The sequence below is a fragment of the Rhamphochromis longiceps genome, linkage group LG4 (assembly GCF_057381845.1).
Source record: "Rhamphochromis longiceps isolate RC_006_pf linkage group LG4, R_longiceps_female_GT1.1, whole genome shotgun sequence".
In the NCBI taxonomy this organism is placed as follows: Eukaryota; Metazoa; Chordata; class Actinopteri; order Cichliformes; family Cichlidae; genus Rhamphochromis; species Rhamphochromis longiceps.
Genome location: NC_140560.1, coordinates 11647116 through 11665712, shown reverse-complemented (window position 1 = coordinate 11665712; position 18597 = coordinate 11647116). Strand labels below are relative to the sequence as shown.

Below are 18597 nucleotides of genomic sequence, written 5' to 3'. Positions count from 1 at the left end.
AGAATAAAATAAAATACTATATACAGTAGAATAAAATAATATAAATATACAATAAGATAAAAAATAGAATACAAATACAAATACTATATACAACTGAGTAAAAATACAACGATGACAGAAAGGATTATTGCACTTAGTATTATTGCATATGTATGGATGATAGGTTTACACGAAGTGGCCCGTTTATTTATTTGAATATTTATTTGTAGTAAATGGGCTCAGTAACAATATAATGATCCAGTGCTGTGGTTTAAACACTCTGTTTAGGTTTACCGGGTGATGAGGTAGCGCAGATCCTTGAGTAGATAATCCTAGCCAGTGTATTGCTGTGAGCAGTCAGTGAATTGATGATCCCAGCCACTACTGAAAATAAAAATTGTTACTCTAAAAGTTGTTGCCTCTGTGTAACAGCGTGTTGCAGTGCAAGGAAGCTGGTGATATGATCAAGCGTAGGCTGAAGATAATGGACAAATTTATAGAGCTATTTTTTGATTGCCACAACACCCCCATTAATGGCTTTCGCAGGGGCAGAGGAAGTGGTTCGAGCCAAGGGAAAGAAAGGCCAGGCAACGGTGTGAAAACTGTTCTCATGCTATGCCCCCCACTTGTGCTCAGAAAGGAGAAAGGAGTTGTTTCCAAACCATTTGTCTTCGCCCTGAAACGCCCCCTTGAAGTAAATGTAAAGCAGTTGTCAAATAAAGTTGACAGATTATGCATCCTGTTTACCCGAGCAGCGAGAAAGGCTCTCCGTCTCTTTGTGTTATATTTGCCTCTCTCAGGGGGCAAATAAAAAGCCACAGACTGATGGATTTAGCTCCTGTCCTGGCACAAATTTATAAACCGATATCTTGTCTGACTCTTCTCAGTCAACCAGAAGAAACAAAACCCTCTGACCACTTCCTGCACACACACACAGTCCCAGCGCAGTAGCTACACTTCGCCTAAAATATGTTTGCTGGAGCGCAGCACATTTGTCAAAGGTTACATATATTGAACTCTGAGAGGGTTTATCTTTCTGCACACTCATTTACACCGTCACTGACAGACAGAGGCGCGGAGTGCTGAGCTGGCCACACGTGTGATGCTTTGATGCGCACTGAACTCTGCTTAAAGAGAAGCAGAGGGAGATTATAAATCGACATGTCGGTAGTAGCTGATACTCGCCCCCACACACCTATCATCACACAGTGGCTCAGTTACCCAGAGGCTTTTGTTGTCATGGTGATAACCAAATTGTGGCCTTCACAGCTAAATGATACTCAGACACACGTCTCAGCATAACGATCAGCTAAGATATTCCTTGGAGGGTAAATTGGTGTTGATATATAATTGTGAGGCTAATTGTGCATGGATTTGCTCAAACATACACCATCAGGCTTCCTTTGAATGTTAGAGACTGTTGATTTGATTGGACTTTTAATATTAGAGCAGTACAATGTACTGAGCTCCAATGTTCATCAGCAAGAAATATGGGACCTAAGCAGCTGTTTCATGTGATTTTATGTTAAAAAAAACAACAACAAAAAAACCCAAGCATGAGTGTAATGATGAGGCAAGCATTTCCCATATGTACACGAAATTGAAAAGTTCCAATAACTGCAGCAAAAATGATCATAGCATTTCAGATAATTATCATTATTTGCCAGAACATTATCTTCATGCACTATTGTTCAACACATGGATCTTTCTAGTAAAAAAGTGAAATAACAACCAGAAAAAAATGCTTGTATCTTATCTTTTTTTCATACATTTACAAAAAAACAAAACAAGTTATTCATATATATTCATAGTTTACAACTATGGTCATGTACTTGCACTATTCCAGAGTTGTTTCATTTGCATTTTTATTATCATACACATTTAAAGATACCAGATAAATCCATTAGATCATCAGCTCTTTTTGTGGTTTTTAAATAAGGGTTAGCTTTCAACATAACACTTGCTAATATGAGTAAAACCACTCTTAAAGATATTAATATATTGTCCTGTGTTATCTTTTTGTCAGAATTTGGCCTTTTTTTTTTTGTTTATTTTAAAACCAACACTTAATGTTAAGGTAAATTTTGAAGGAGGCTTCACAGGAGAATTTAGTTATTTAATAAATAGACATCTTAAGTTTTTGTATCATATATTTGTTTATAAATATCTATTTTTATAGTATCATTATAATATTAAAATGTTTTACATTATAAATGCAGTTTTTATTAGTACAACAGTGTTTGGAATTATTTTGGTAACCTACTGTACTGTAATGTTCAATAAAGTTTGGGGTTTTGACTTTAGCCATCATTTCTGCACAGTTCTCGTCTGATATATACTGTCAGCAAAGGTTAGTTTATGGTTTATTACACATATTTTGTGGTTATTAGAGTTTGTCAATAGCATTTGTTTTAATAGAAATCTTCAAAAACATCTGTTTTTAAAGAAAATCATGGCTAGTTAAGTTATAAATTAACTCTAGCTAGTGCTAATAATATAGTTAGCATGTAGCGCTAGGTAATTTATAACTTAGCTAGCCATAATTTTACTTAAAAACAGATGTTTTTGAAGGTTTTAAGAGAAATCTTCAAAAACATCTGTTTTTAAGGATATTATGGCTAGCTAAGTCACAAATTAACTTTAGCTAGTGCTAATATTATAGTTAGCATGTAGCGCTAGGTAATACAATAGCTTGCTAGCACTCTTGCTCGCCTGCAGTTTTGTATAAAAAGCTGTTGTGGTCTTTCTGTCTGAACAGGCGAAACAAACAGAATGACAAGCAGGGATATAGTTTGCAACAAGATCCACTTCAGACATGACCCAAAGTGGAGTAGGCGCCTTGGGCCTGTGGAGGGAGGCGGGCTGCTGCTCTGTGTGGCCTGCCTCATTGAAATGATTGACGATGAAGACATAGCAGTGAGAAGAAATATATTTATATACATCTCCATGTTGTAGCTGTTTACTGTGGCTTTACATTCTCTTGCACAACCTTTAGGAAGGATTGGGAAATGTGTATGAAAATTGCATTATGCTGTTAATTTCCCTTGATGCTCAGCTGGAGCTTTATTTACCCTCCTATATCTCTCCTCCTACACGCTTGTCTGTGGGATGCAGTCTGTGAGGAAGTCTTCTGCCTTGTCCAGTGTAAGTGGAGTGCTGAAGTATTCTCCGGGGGCTTTGAGAGAGCTGCTCCAACAGGACCACAGAGTCTGTCTGCATTTTACAGCCAAACTATTGGGTGAGAAATAGTAACACATGCAGCAGCAGATTAGAAACAGAAGGAATGTCTAGCAAGGGCGATTGTGAAGCGCTGGACTTTCACCTCTCACTTGCTATCTCTCTAAAGGTGCAAACAGTTTTATGCTAGGTAGGCAAAATCAGACTGGAATGCACTTAGAAAACAAGGAGCATCAACAGTACTATTGCAGTGCACAGACCTTCAGTCAGTACTGACAGTCCTAACCATCACTGGCTGTTTTCTCACTAGCTCGAGCTTGATTGTTTAACATTTGCACTCCTTGAAGCTAATCACCACTGTGTTAGTCCACTGTTGTATTGGTGGTGCAGTCGCATTACAGCTTTTCTGCAAGGTCAGGCTGAACAGAGAGAACAATTGATCTTAGCAATCAACCAGAACACGATACAGAAATATTCACACTACTGGACATAATAGTTTTTGCGTTGATTTCATTAAAAAAAAAAAAAGGATCCACGCCGATAATGCAGTTAACCTTGAGTTTACTACTTTTCTTTTCTTTGGAGAGGTGTGCTTGTCATCGGTAGTGTGATTAAACCATTATACTGATTTGTGACTTTGATGTGATGCAGTAATTTGGGCCTTAATTAAGTGCTGTATATGTAACTGATTTTCATTTTTAATGACAGCCACATTAAATCTCATTTCATAGATGGAATCATCAAACTAAGTAGCCACCAAAAAAAAGATCATTAGCATGGGCTGCAGGCTAGTGGACAGCTTTGCTTTTAACTATGACGGGGATTGGGACCCACACCCAGTTTCACACCTTGGCTCAGGTGATTAGAGGATCATCAGGGGGTCCTTTTGTCCCTCTGTGGGGGGATACTCCCACTAGGTTTATATCTGGGACTCTCCACCATTTGACCTTAAGAACTGAAGAAGCTTCTCGGATGAGAGGTGAAACATCTTCCATCCATCCATCCATCCATCTTCATCCGCTTTATCCGGGGCCGGGTCGCGGGGGCAGCAGCCTAAGCAAAGAGGCCCAGACCTCCCTCTCCCCAGCCACCTCCTCCAGCTTATCCGGGGGAATACCAAGGCGTTCCCAGGCCAGCCGAGAGATATAATCTCTCCAGCGTGTCCTGGGTCTGCCCCGGGGCCTCCTCCCGGTGGGACATGCCTGGAACACCTCACCCAGGAGGCGCCCAGGGGGCATCCTTGTCAGATGCCCGAACCACCTCAGCTGGCTCCTTTCGATGTGGAGCAGCAGCTGCTCTACTCTGAGCCCCTCCCGGATGGCCGAACTTCTCACCCTATCTCTAAGGGAGAGGCCAGCCACCCTTCGGAGGAAGCTCATTTCTGCCGCTTGTATCCGCGATCTCGTTCTTTCGGTCACTACCCACAGCTCGTGGCCATAGGTGAGGGTAGGGACGTAGATCGACCGGTAAATTGAGAGCTTCGCTTTTACACTCAGCTCCCTCTTCACCACGACGGACCGGTGCAGCGTCCGCATTACTGCAGCTGCAGCCCCAATCCGTCTGTCGATCTCCGGCTCCCTTCTCCCATCACTCGCGAACAAGACCCCGAGATACTTGAACTCCTCCACTTGGGGCAGGAACTCATCCCCGACCCGGAGTGGGCACTCCACCCTTTTCCGGCTGAGAACCATGGCCTCAGATTTGGAGGTGCTGATCCTCATTCCCGCTGCTTCACACTCGGCTGCGAACCGTTCCAGTGCGAGCTGGAGGCCCTCACCCGATGAAGCCAACAGAACCACATCATCTGCAAAAATCAGAGATGAGATTCTGAGGCCACCAAAGCGAAAGCCCTCCGCCACTTGGCTGCGCCTAGAAATTCTGTCCATAAAAATTATGAACAGAACCGGAGACAAAGGGCAGCCCTGGCGGAGCCCATCACCCACCGGGAACGAGTCCGACTTATTGCCGGCAATGCGAACCAAGCTCTTGCAACGGTTGTATAGGGATCGAATGGCCCGTAGCAATGGGCCAGACACCCCATATTCCCGCAACACCTCCCACAGGACACCCCGAGGGACACGGTCGAATGCCTTCTCCAAGTCCACAAAACACATGTAGACTGGTTGGGCAAACTCCCATGCACCCTCAAGTATCCTGGAGAGGATAAAGAGCTGGTCCAGTGTTCCGCGACCAGGACGAAAACCGCATTGTTCCTCCTGTATCCGAGGTTCGACTAACGGACGAACTCTCCTTTCCAGCACCGTGGCATAGACTTTCCCAGGGAGGCTGAGGAGTGTGATCCCCCTGTAGTTGGAACACACCCTCCGGTCCCCCTTCTTAAAGATGGGGACCACCACCCCGGTCTGCCAGTCCACAGGTACTGCCCCTGATCTCCACGCAACATTGCAGAGGCGTGTCAACCAGGACAGCCCTACAACGTCCAGAGCCTTCAGGAACTCGGGGCGGACCTCATCAACACCAGGGGCTCTGCCACCAAGGAGTTGTTTAACTGCCTCAGTGACCTCGCCCCCGGAAATTGGCGGGTCATTCCCCTCATCCCCAGACTCTGCTTCCTCCTCGGAAGACGTGTCAGTGGGATTAAGGAGGTCCTCGAAGTATTCCTTCCACCGCCTGACAATTTTCTCAGTCGACGTCAGCAGCGCTCCGCCAGCACTATACACAGTGCAGGTAGAGCACCGCTTTCCCCTCCTGAGACGTCTGACGGTTTGCCAGAATCTCTTCGAGGCAGTCCGAAAGTCTTTTTCCATGGCCTCTCCGAACTCCTCCCACACCCGAGTTTTTGCTTCAGCCACTGCCCGAGCCGCATTCCGCTTGGCCTGTCGATACCTGTCGGCTGCCTCCGGAGTCCCACAGGCTAACCAAGCCCGATAGGACTCCTTCTTCAGCCTGGTGGCTCCCTTCACCTCTGGTGTCCACCATTTGGTTCGGGGATTACCATCTTCAAGTAACTTAAAGAAGTCCAGACGCTTTTCTTTGCAAGCTCCTTTGACTAACTATGACGGGGTTTCTGAAATTATTTCTGAAATGTTTGATTTAAAGACACAAAATACGAGCTATTAACAAAAGTATAAAACATATAAAACTATCAAGACTTTCATTATTTGTGATTTCTTGTTTGCATTTAAGTTGTAGCGTAAGTTATTTCGACTCCTGTACCGTGAATAATTCTCTGTGTCAACATATCGGATGACATGACAGCAATAATTTTTGAGGATCTTTAAATATGGAATGAGTTGCCGTGCCGTGAAAATCCCAGTGGAGCCAGTAAGACTGTTAATATATAGACCTGCATTGTGTTTCATTATTCTCACAACACTAAATTACTGACTCCTCTATTGCAAATGTTACACTGCTATAATTGAACCTCTGTATGTTTTTTTAATGCTAGATCATCCGAGGGTTTTATTGATAACTTCCTCATTGGAGGATTATTAGGTTGCCGCATTAAGTGCTATGTTGAAACCATTTAAGCTCTAATCAAATTAGCACAATAAGAGGATGTGTGGCAAAATGCTAAGCCATAAAAGCTCTGACCAATCTGACAAGACGTTAAAAGAGCTATTAGAGTTCTTGTGGGATTGTCTGCATGAATTGTGCTTCTCCATCTGAGCATAATCCAATAAAAATATGCCTTACATTCATCACTACACTGAGTTGTTTTTCTTTAACATGCTTTTAAGATAGTACTTTATCTTGGATGTCCAGCAAAGCTAATGCAAGGTAGAGTACCCTGTACAGTATGATCAAATAGATCTTTATTAGCATGAAGCCCCATCTAATGTCTCTGTAATTTGTATTTTCTATTTTGTCCTATTTCATCCTTTTTTTTTTGCATAATGACATTAAATTTCTTCCTCCTGTACTTCTGTGTAGAAGCAAGAGTGCATGTGGTTTTTGAAGTATGCCTTTTAAAATCTGCTCTGTCATATCTTCTCTGTCCCCAGGGATGCTTCAAACTGCAGAGGACCCTGTAACTCTGGAGAAGGTTGACCAAGGTGAAGAGATGCCTCTTTCTGGTTTGGTGATGTATGCTTGTGTGTCTGTGTGTGCTCAGGAAAACACACATACACACTCTATGTACAGACTCGTGCTCACATTGCACTCACGCAAACATAGATGGAGGCCTTCTATGCAGTTGTTTTTGTGAACACACACACACACACACACACACACACACACACACACACACACACACACACACACACACACACACACACACACACACACACACAGTCAGTGTTTTTTGTTTTTTTTTGGAGGATACACATAAGCCTTCTTGCTGATAATGGTCAGGGCTGGTGGCTAAGGCGATCTTTGACTTCAAAGCTGAAATGCGAATTTCTCTTTGTACTTAATGAGTTTATTTGGGCAGCCAAATGCAGATTATTCTGTATCCTCAATCTTGGCCTCGTGGCAAAGTCTCACTTTCAAACACTCAGACAGATTTTCCCATTGCAGCCTTTCAAAAATGCTAAAAATAAAAAATTTTAGTAAGTCCAAATTAATTCAGTGCAATTCACTTTTATTTAATATCACAAGAGCAGTTGCCTCAAGGTGCTTTATATTGTAAGGTAAAGAACCTACAATTATACATGAGAAAACCCAAACAATCATATGAACCTCCTATGAGCAAGTGCTTTTGCAACAGTGGAAAGGAAAAACTTCCACTAAACAGGAAGAAACCTCCCGAGTCAGGGAGGGGCGGTCATCTGCCGCGACCGGTTGGGGGTGAGCAGATGAAGACAGGACAGAGACATACTGTGAAAGAGAGCCAGAGATGAGTAATAGCTAATTAAATGCAGGTATATAAATGCATCATGAGTGGAAAAAGGTAACTGAAGAAGAAACACTCAGTGCATCATGGGAATCCCCCAGCAGCCTGGACCTATGGCTGCGAATCAAATGATTTTACGGGAGCTGTCTTAAAAATGCCCAAGGGACTGCTTTTCTGTAACAGTTAGAAGAGTACTTAAAATGTGACACTGCATTTGGTTTCTGCACAGACAGTGTGTAAAGCACACGTTTTGTAAATCACTTGAGCGCTATAAATAATGCAGTCATAGTGTGAGGAGATAAGAAAGAAGGAGAAAGAAAGCCTACAATCTTCACAGAATTGTTCAGCTTTGCAGTTACAGCTTAATGAGAACTTGCGTTGTAACTGAGAGGGAAACCGATGCATTAAACATTAAACTTGCATCTATTGCAGTTTATTTATTTGGTACACTGCCTTTTTGATATGACAGGGTAGGGCTGTTCGATATAACGATATATATCGGATGACGATATAAAAACATCTATCGTTTCAGATTACGCTATCGTTTTTTCGTGGTTTTGATGGTCACTGTAGTGGCTATATTAATTTGTTAAAGTTCTCTCTTTCTCTTACATTTAATATAACCACACTACGGACGGACAAGCGACTGTTTTTGTCGTTTGCAACCACGACCGTAAAACATTGGCGTGGCCCCGCCGTCCGCTTGTTTATTTTGCATATTAACCTTTCACAATAAAGCTCAAGATCCTGTTGAGACTTTTCAAAACAAAATAAATTATGTGAAAGTGTATGCAGAGTTTTTACGGATGAGAAGGAAAAAAGATGCGTTAGGTACTAAAAAAATAAACCTTAAACTCAAACGTTAGAACAGGCTTTTCCCCGCAGCACGCCGTGTAATAAATACAAAGAAAACGGCGGCCATTACAACCTATGCCTTCATGCATCTGTTAAAAGTCTCAACTCCAGGTACACAGCGCCCAGCTGAAAACACTTCACGCAAGTCGAGCTGCCCGAGATTCACAGAATTTACAGAAAATGTTGAATTTTTGTGATTTATATCGTTATCGGGATGATAGATATCTTATATCGGGATATGAGATTTTGGTCATATCGCACAGCCCTATGACAGGGTTTAATATATGTCACTACTGTTTGGATAACGCTTGTATAACACCCAATAATGGAAATATACCACAACTCATAGCCTGTTGCACACCAGTGCACATCCTTTAATGGAAACAGGTTCTACTTGCATACGTATCATTATGTTTTGCACAGTTTTCAAATTGAACTTGCCCCAAATGTTATGTTTAGTTTGCAGTATGGGACTTTTGCCTCTCCCCTTTGGCAGGGAGAAAAGTAACACAAACATTCTCCATACATACTCACGACTAGGGCTGAACGATTATGGAAAATAATCTAATTGCGATTTTTTGCCCCAATATTGCGATTGCGATGCGATATGCGATTATTTTTTAAGGTATTTGTCTTCTGTATTATTAAACAAAGACAAGCAATACATCATATAGTATGGCCAATACTATATTACATTAATTTTAAACTGTTCTTTCCTGGAAGACAGACCTCTGTTATGATGACATGAGGTGATGCATGAATTGATGACTGACATTTTTATTTAACTTCTTCAATCACAACAGTATATTTGAACATACACAATAGTTTATTTTTAGCTTACAAACATCTGAGCATAAAGTGCTGACAAGGAACCCTGGTGTAAACATTAAAATGAAAGTCAGTACAATGTGCAGATTGCAGAAATATACATAAAAAAAATCAGTGGCTTTACCACACTCAGTTTTTCGACATCTGTGAACTACTAGACAGTCATTCAATTAAAAAATAATATTAAATAAATAAAACTAATAAATAAAAAATACACACATCTTACTGATCTCTGCAGTCAGTAACATTACACATAAAGTGCAAACATAATAGCAATTGTATAAACACACACACAAACACGCCTTTAAAGTTTAAAGGCGTGAAATTGGACGGTCTAGTTCTGATTAGCGTCACCGCTGTCTCGGTGGAGTTTAATAAACTCGGCCGTCTGCTTCTTGCTATCTAAAATATAACCAGACACTGGTGTAAATTCTCGACTGTCTCATACTTCTGTTTAATAAGTTTTCTGTTTGACGTTTAGTCAGCTGTGTGAAAACCAAGGAGGAACCCACCCGGGGGATTAATAAAGTTTTATTTTATCTAATCTAATAACTTTAATCTCAGCCAAACCGATTTACTCACGAACAAACAAAACACTGAAAAAAGCCCAACAATAACATTTTTAGGTTGTCTAAGTGACTTATATATTACGTTTAACCCGAGCAGCGAAACTCCGCGGTGATCTGAAAATGATGTGCCGGGAGTTGTGCCGTTCTCGGCCGCATCAGTAACCCTCGAGCTCCCGGCTAGCTGTCGAGCTGGTGGGTAGCAGACGCCTCTGAAAACGTCGAAGCACTTTTGCAAATATGGGATATCTTGATAAACCGAGCAGATATTTGATGTTTACACAACTACTTTCTCGCCTGAAAATATGTTAAAAGTTTATTTTGTGACCCAGAAAGATTAGTATGAGTAAGTAAAACTTAGTAGCGGCCGCCATTGCTGGAAACTGGAGTTTGGCTGGGCCGCGCTATGAATTCTGGGATATGGTAGTAATTTGGACAGCCTTCGGCGCGTCGCTGTGACGTAATCGGTCTACAAATGCGGCCTCAGGAGGATGCAGCCCATGAATTGTATAATATAATCGCAGTATAATCGCAGCCTTTGCGGTTAGAAAATTGCACTTGATCATGTCGCGATATTATCGCAAATGCGATATATCGTTCAGCCCTACTCACGACAATGCTAATCCCTGTTTGTCCATCACTTTTTTTAGACCTTAAAAAAGGTTCCTAAACCTTCCACCTAACATGATATTGTTTTCTAGCACTACTTATGCCCTGAGCTCACTCTTCGTCATGTGACACATGAACCATGGAGCCACTGGAGCTCCAGGGCGCTAATGTCACACTAGACGCCAGCTCTAAAATTTCAGTATGCTGTAAAATAATGGCACATTTATCTGATACTGATTAACACTGATCGGTAGAAATGTTTGTAAGGGCTTAAAGAAAGGGCTGTAAGAAATTGCTGGAGGTTGCTGGCAGTTGCTGTGAAACTAATTGCTACAGCTACCTTCATACAGACCCAGAGACTGGTCAGTGAACGCTGGCAACTGTATTCTCTGACAGGTAGCAAGTGGTTTACTGGAGGTTCCTGGCAGTCAGCAGGGTGTAATTGAGGGTGTACAGTGCTGCACCAAAAATCTCCTTGCAGTTCCTTTGGTTGCTAGCAGATTGCTGCAGTTAGCATGTAAGAAGCTGTCTTCTCTGCAGACTTGCACTTTTTGAACTGTGTTGGTTGCAGGCAGCATTAAGGCACAACCTTTACTTTCTCCATTCCCAGCTTGCATTGCACTTCTTCAAGTTTCACTACTGCTCGGAATAAACGGTGACTGCACCGTAATGAGCAACCACACCAATCTGCTGCCAACCATGGCAAAGTTTTCAGTGCACAACCCTCCCCCCAGTCAGGGAATGCACATTTTCCACTAGCGCCTTGTGGTTGTCAGGCTTGTGTGACACGATGCCTTATGTAACGCAAATTCCTTAACTACCATTATTTAAAGGCACTTCATATTTAAGTAAATTCCTGTTTGAATCATTTAATCGCATGCAAATTTCTAAAGCAGTGGTAGAAGATTCTGAAGGATAATTTAAAACTTCAAAAATTATACACCTGGATTTTTCATTAACATTGACTGTTTTGATTTTCTGTCTTGTAATTGCAGTGACTGTGCGAAAGTGTGAAACTGCACTTATTTGTGATGTTTATGCATACATTTGTGTGTGTGTTTACTTGCGTCAGTGCTGGTTCAGCTACTCCTGGAGCTCCAGAGCGAGCTGTCATTTCGCTTCGTTTTGGATGAGATACACAAACAGGTAAGACAAATAGAGAAACGCTCCTACTCATGTGCACGTGCAGGCAGAAGAACATGCCCAACATCTTAAAAATTTTAATAGCACTTGTGTAACTAGCGTCATACTCTCCCAAGGCTGTTTAGTAAACAGACAGTGTGCTTGTCTCCCTCTTGCTGCTGTTGTGTCACCTCAGGGGGAGACAGTAATGGAGAAGGCTCATCCTGCTGCAGGTGGAAAACAGTATAGCTGTGTATACTGATGATGACAGAAAAATATAACACCAGCCACAGCAGACAAGTCTCATTTATGCTACAAGAACAGAGCTTGATTATAAGTTTTGACACAAACTGTTAGTGGAAGAAATTATTATTTTTTTCAGTTTAAACACGCAAGCACTTGGCTCAGATTAACCCTTCTTCTGTGTATCACTATGTATGGAAGTGGCCTAGTGTTATTATGCTTCATTTTTCTTGCACCAGATTTGGTAGAGTTGCAGTTGTAGGATTTTTTTGTGTTTACTTACCCATTATTAATTCTCCAATTTGCAGTTGGTATTTGGTGGAAATAAAAATGTCAGCTTTTGATAGAGTGTTTCCTACCTCACTCAAAGCTGGTGATGGGGGACAAGGAGGCAAAAATCTCTCGAGTGTCTCTAATCCTCTGAGCCCATTGTCGTGTGTGCTTGGCCTTACTGTTGTGGAGCTCTCGCTGAATAATTTCAGAGATTTTTTATCGAGTGGAAATAAAAAACTTAAGCGGTTAATAACATATATGTAGTATATGGAAGCCCGTTTCCGCCACTAAAAAAAAAAGCTAGTATCCATAACTCGAAATTTCGAGTTATTTTCTCGAAATTTCGAGTTATTTTCTCGAAATTTCGAGTTATTATCTCAAAATTTTGAGAAATATAACTCAAAATTTCGAGTTAGCTCTGCCAATCAAAAATATACGTGAATGAGGTCGCTTTCTTGTTACCCGGAAGCATATGGCGCAGGACCGCGCACTCAAAAACGGATCCCAACAAATTAAAGTATGTTTGCTGATAGTAACACCATGTGATTCAGCTAATAACACAGGGATTTCATCATTTGTGAAGCCAGGCTGAAAACACTCAGCAATCTGTGCATTCACGACTGGATGTAATACCGGTAGCTTAGCTGTAGCATTTGTAGCTGAGGGCTTCAGCTTCCGGGTAACATGGAAATGACGTCATTCACGTAGATTACTGATTGGCAGCGCTAACTCGAAATTTCGAGTTGCTTTTCTTAAAATTTTGAGTTAATATGTCGAAATTTCGAGATAATAACTCGAAATTTCGAGAAAATAACTCGAAATTTTGAGTTATGGATCCTTTTTTTTTTTTTTTAGTGGTGGAAACGGGCTTCCATAGTAGTAGGATATTTAGGTTGTTGTAGTAGTTTTAAAATATATTTTGGTCATTTTGAAGATTTTTTTTAACCTACCATTAAAATAGCCGTTTAGCTTTAAGACACCCGTGCAAACCGATGTTGTAGAGCTTTATGATCTAATGCATTAAGATTTCCTTTATATTACTGTGTGTGTGTGTAAGTACTGATGATTTTTTTCTGTGTTCTTTTTCTAGCTTACTGAGCAGCTCAGTGTGAAGCATTTCCTGCCTACATTCAGCTTCTTGGGTAACCTAATAAAAGCTGCCCCTACTGTGTCCCAGAGCCTTGTGACTCATTATGGTGAGACCCTGGAAATGACACTCAGTGAGACCTCAGAGTAATACAGGGACACGTAGCCCCTAGTAGTAGTAGTCTGTTTTCATCCTTGTTTCTATTTTCTTTACAGTCCATTATCAAGAAAGGTACATCAGTAAGCTCGTCTCTCAACACGAGCGTGAACTTTATCTCGTCAAGTGATAAACAGTTCTTGGAAATGTTGTAAGCAACGCATAATTTTTCCCCTTTGTTTTTACCAGCACTGGATACAGGTGGAAAGGTGATGCGTGGACTTATTTATAAAGTTCATGCTTCATGAATTCCTCTCATTGAGATTTATAATCCGGCGCTAAATACTTTTTAAACTGTAAACATACTGCTGTGTAGCAGGCCACAGCCACTGACCCCTTTGTATAGCAAAGACATTCATTTGCCTTACGGAATGTATAGAGTATCTGCAAGAAATTGATGACGTGCGTTGATTCAGGTCAGTTTTTAAAAATGCAGTTGAGACAGGATCGGTCAGGTTTCAGGTAGCTTACTGTGCAGTTTCTGTTTCACTCTTCACTGTGGCACTGGAGAGGCAGAAACTGAATTAAAAATGTATTATTTCAGGGGCTAAGATCCAAGAATGTGTTCGAAATGTAGAGTTCACCTGAAGTGGAAGAGGAAGATATAAAGGAATACATAATTTTCCTGATCACTTTTGTCTTAGAGAGACATATCTACATTTCAGTCACCGTAGCCTATATTGATCTTCTTAAACTGTATCCAAGATGCATGGAAAGCATTGTCTGCATGTATTGGCGACATATCCAGGACGTTCTATACCAGCTCAGACAGGCTACAGCCTCCTGAGTCCCCTAGTTGGATAAGAAAATTGGCTGATGGAAATAGCTGTACTATGTCTACTTTTGAAACCAGCTTTCTCATGCTGTTCCCTATTCCACCTCCTCTGCCTCTAAGAAATTAGAAAAAATCACACAAGTCTATCTTCCATATCCTTTCCCCTGAACTCTCTCAATTCAATCTCTCTAGCCGTTATGACCTTTTCAATTGCTCTCCAGCTGCACCGAGATAACCAACCTTAAAATTCCATCTGCATAGCCAATCCCATACCAGCACCTGCTGAAAGTAAAATAGCAAAAGCTACAAATACTGCAAATGTTCATCCGAACCTTTTCCCTGAATCTCCCCGTCTATATGAATGTATTTATCTAGGTACAAAGCTGTAGTATAGCGAGCTGAAAAGATACTCCTCCCCGCACAGTTGTTGATTTAATCTCTTTTACAACCACCTGTATGATATCTTTGTACTCTCCGAATCATTTTTCCACAGTGCTTATTAGGCTTTGTCAATCAGCTTCGTGTTCGTGTGTGCATTGTGCTGTGTTTGTGTCACGCCTGACTGCTTGTCTTTACGATCGAGCGCGAATGTGGTCCTTATGCCAAAAAGGCAGCCACCGTAGTTATTTTATTATGCTATGTGTGTCCACCTCTCATGTATTTTCATGAGTTTTCCAAGCTCCCTCCAGCAGCTGCAGGTAGTGGTGAGTTGTTACAATGTTGATGCAAGATGTGGGCTGCCACTATTGACTGTGTGTGCTTGTCTGTGGCCTGTCACTCAGCAAGTCTCTGTGGGGCTGTTTGGACTAACGACAACAGCAAGGCAATGACAACACAAGCCCAGAGCACCCAGGAGATTTCCCTCTGTGTCTGACTCACTGGCTGCCTGTCTTTCTGACTGATTAACCCCTCTTTTTGTCCTCACTCGTTGACTTTTCTCTTCCAGAATTTTCTCTTCGATTTCTGTATTGCTGATACTGATTGAGGAGCGGATACAGACAAAACAGGGAAGATGAAACAGATAAGAAAAATGGAAGGCAAAAAGAGATAACAAGAGGGATGAAAGAAGGAAAGGACAATAGTGCAAGTTAAAAATGTTTCTCACAAGCTGATATGTAAAAATATCAGCCATCTAAAATTAAACAGTTAAATGGCAAGTTTCATCATTTCTATAGCTTTGCATCATCTCAGCATTCAGCATTTCCGCTTTGTTTTTGGTTTTTTGCAAGCACTTTTTTATGCTGAGACTTTTCACAAGACATTTTTTTTAGAAAGTGCTTACAAAAATATAGAGAAACTAAAATGTTTTTTAATAGACCAAGAAAGAGGAAGCAGGGTGAAGCAACAAGTGCAAAGCGATGGTTAAATACTGTAGAAAGCGGATCAGAAGATGAACAGAGAGGTAGTTCAAAGCATCAGAGTAGGGCAGCCAAACACTAAGCAAGGTAAACAGAAATGAACTTTTGCTCTTTTCTTTAAGGAAAGCACAAGACGACCTTTTTGTCTGTTTGCCGTGCCTCCCCCGTGTTTGTTTCTTTCTCATTGAGTGGCATTAAACAGCAGCACGTCGCTTTATTTCTCATCTGTTCTTTTGCAGCTCATATTTTGTTCCCTACATTTTTTTTATCCTCTGTCTGTGGAGGAGTTACCACCTCCTCTACCTCTTTTCCCTTCTTCTCCCCCACCCCCACCGCTTCTCTCTTTATGCTTTGCTGTCATCTTGGCCGCCTCATATATTTCGGTTTAATCAAACATGTCTGGGAGCTTCTTCTGCTTCACATGGGTTTTGATCTGCTCCAGAGAGCAGCTGGCTTGGATTTGGCTCTCCTGCTCTGTCATCTCTGTCTCTTTCTCTCCATGTTCGACACTCGCTGAGTCCCGTGTTGCTTTGTGCTCTTATCCGCTGTGCAACTATTCTCATTGTTGCTGTTTTAGACATATTTGACTCTTTCACCCCTCTTTAGCCACTCCAGTCTCCTGCCTGTGTCTCATCTGCCATCGCGTATACTGGTGTGTTCACACTAAATTCTTAATTTTTTGCCCTTTTATTTACATTGATGTATAAAGGAGAAAATTATGAGTAATTAAGTTCTCCTAGCAACAAACTAATGTTAGGGTTCAAATTATTTTGTGAAAATAATTATAAAAGTACTCGTGTTTTTATATTTTTATGCTCCAATCTACGCCTGCATAGTTTTTCAATCTAGTCTGCTCACACTCTCATCTGCCGTTTAACTCTGCTCTCTCCCACAATTGCCAATCTTCAACCGTTTCATCTTCAAGGCAATTTTCCCGCCGACACTGGGTCCACCGTTGTCTGTCATAGCTAGAGTTGAAACTCTCCACCTTGTTCCCAGCAGTTTGCACTTTTTCCATTTTGTAATCTCACTGTCCTTTTGTGGTGTCTGTTGAGCTTCTCTCACAGTAATACAATTACTTCACCTCTGGGTTTCTCTTATTTTCCTGCATTTCTGTACATACTCGCAGACTTCTTTCTTGGTAATTGAAATGTACAATATCTTGAAATGTCACATGATGTTGCAATCATACGTCTATTTATGCACTTATCAGCAGCTTTATTAGGTACACCTCGATAGTACTTGGACCCCCTTTTGCTTCCAAAACTTCCTTAAATCTTCACAGATTCAACAATGTCCTTGAAACATAACTCAGAGATTTGGTCCATACTGACGTGATAGCATCACACAGCTTCTGTGGATTTGTTGGTCCACATCTGTGAAGTTAATCGCCTGTTCCACCACATCCCAAAGGTGCTCCATTGGATTAAGATCTAGTGACTGTGGGGCCATTTGAATGCAGTGATCTCATTCTCATGTTCAAGAAACCGGTTTGAGATGATCTGTATCTCTTTATGAGATATCGTCTAATCCTGCTCAAAGCAGCCATTAGAAGATGTTACATGAAGGTCATAAATGAATAGACAATACAGCAACAATACTCAGGGAGGCTGTGGTGTTTAAATGAGACTCACTTAGTACTTAAAGGCCTAAAGTGTGCCAAGAAATTATATCCTCCATACCATCCACCACTGCCTGCCTGAGCCCATGAGAGAAGGTAAACAACATGATTTTATGTTGTTTATGCCAAATTCTGACCCAACATGTAAATGTTGCAGCCAATATTTGCCCAATTTTCTGTTGTCCAGTTTTGGTGAGTCACTGTAAATTTTAAGCTCAGTTTCTTGGTCTTAGCTGACAGGAGTGGCACCCGGTGTGGTCTTCTGCTGCTGTAACCCATCTGCTTCAAGGTTCAACATGTTGTGAATTCAAAGATGATTTTCTGCATACCTTGGCTTGAGTTCCTGTTGTCTTCCTATCAGCTCAAAGCTTTCTTGTTATTCTAAATGCATTGAGTTTCTGCTCTCTGATTAGATAATGGTGTTAACAAGCAATTAAGCAGGTGTACCTAATAAAGCAGCTGCTTCACAACAACATACAGACACTTAACAACTATACCACATGATTATGCCTGTGTCTTACTTGTGCTCTAAGTACTTACCTGTTTCCATTTCTCTCCACCAGTGCCCCTGTTAGACCGCCTGTGCTCAGCGCTGCTTTTCCCAGACGAAGCACTGAAGGGTGCAGTGGTGTATGTGTGGCTCCAACTGCTTGGAGCTCCTGGGGGCTCAGCAGCCCAGTCCTTGCCTTCTGCTGTTAGGGACAGAGTGTGTAATGTGTTGCTGAAAACATTAGCCAATGCCAGCTCCCCGCAGCTCCTCAGATATTGTGTCGGTGAGAAAAATATTTTGGTTGAATACATTTTATGAGTTTTATTTTTTGGGGGTGATTTTTTAAACAAATCCTTTTATAACATAGTATGTTTTACAAGATGGATAAAGTAATGTCGATGTAATTTGATACAGCATGTTGGGAAAATGACAGTTGATTATCATAAAGTAATCTCAAGGCATTCAGTTTCAGATTTTTAAAAGTATAATTGACTACATCAGTAGCTGCTTAAATGAAAAATTGCATATATTTGCGTTTTTGAAGTGCAAATTAAACTGATACCTAACTAGAGTGAAATTGGTTTTCTACCATCTAAAAGTCTGATCATGTAGATTTTTGTTATTCAGGCCTTAAAAACAAGGATCTTGGTGAGATTAAAAGAG

The 18597-nt window shown here is 41.2% G+C and overlaps 1 protein-coding gene across 1 annotated transcript in view; it reads left to right on the top strand.

Annotated features, from left to right (window-relative positions):
• The first annotated feature begins 2751 nt into the window (after window positions 1-2751).
• The window catches only part of mei1 (meiotic double-stranded break formation protein 1), a 64923-nt gene continuing 49077 nt past the window's right edge, over window positions 2752-18597 (top strand). Inside the window, exons 1-6 of the mRNA XM_085403286.1 lie at window positions 2752-2895; window positions 3094-3217; window positions 7122-7172; window positions 11882-11955; window positions 13538-13643; window positions 18008-18217. Of these exons, the coding sequence (XP_085259412.1) occupies window positions 2752-2895; window positions 3094-3217; window positions 7122-7172; window positions 11882-11955; window positions 13538-13643; window positions 18008-18217 (709 nt within the window). The remainder of the gene's footprint in view (window positions 2896-3093; window positions 3218-7121; window positions 7173-11881; window positions 11956-13537; window positions 13644-18007; window positions 18218-18597) is intronic.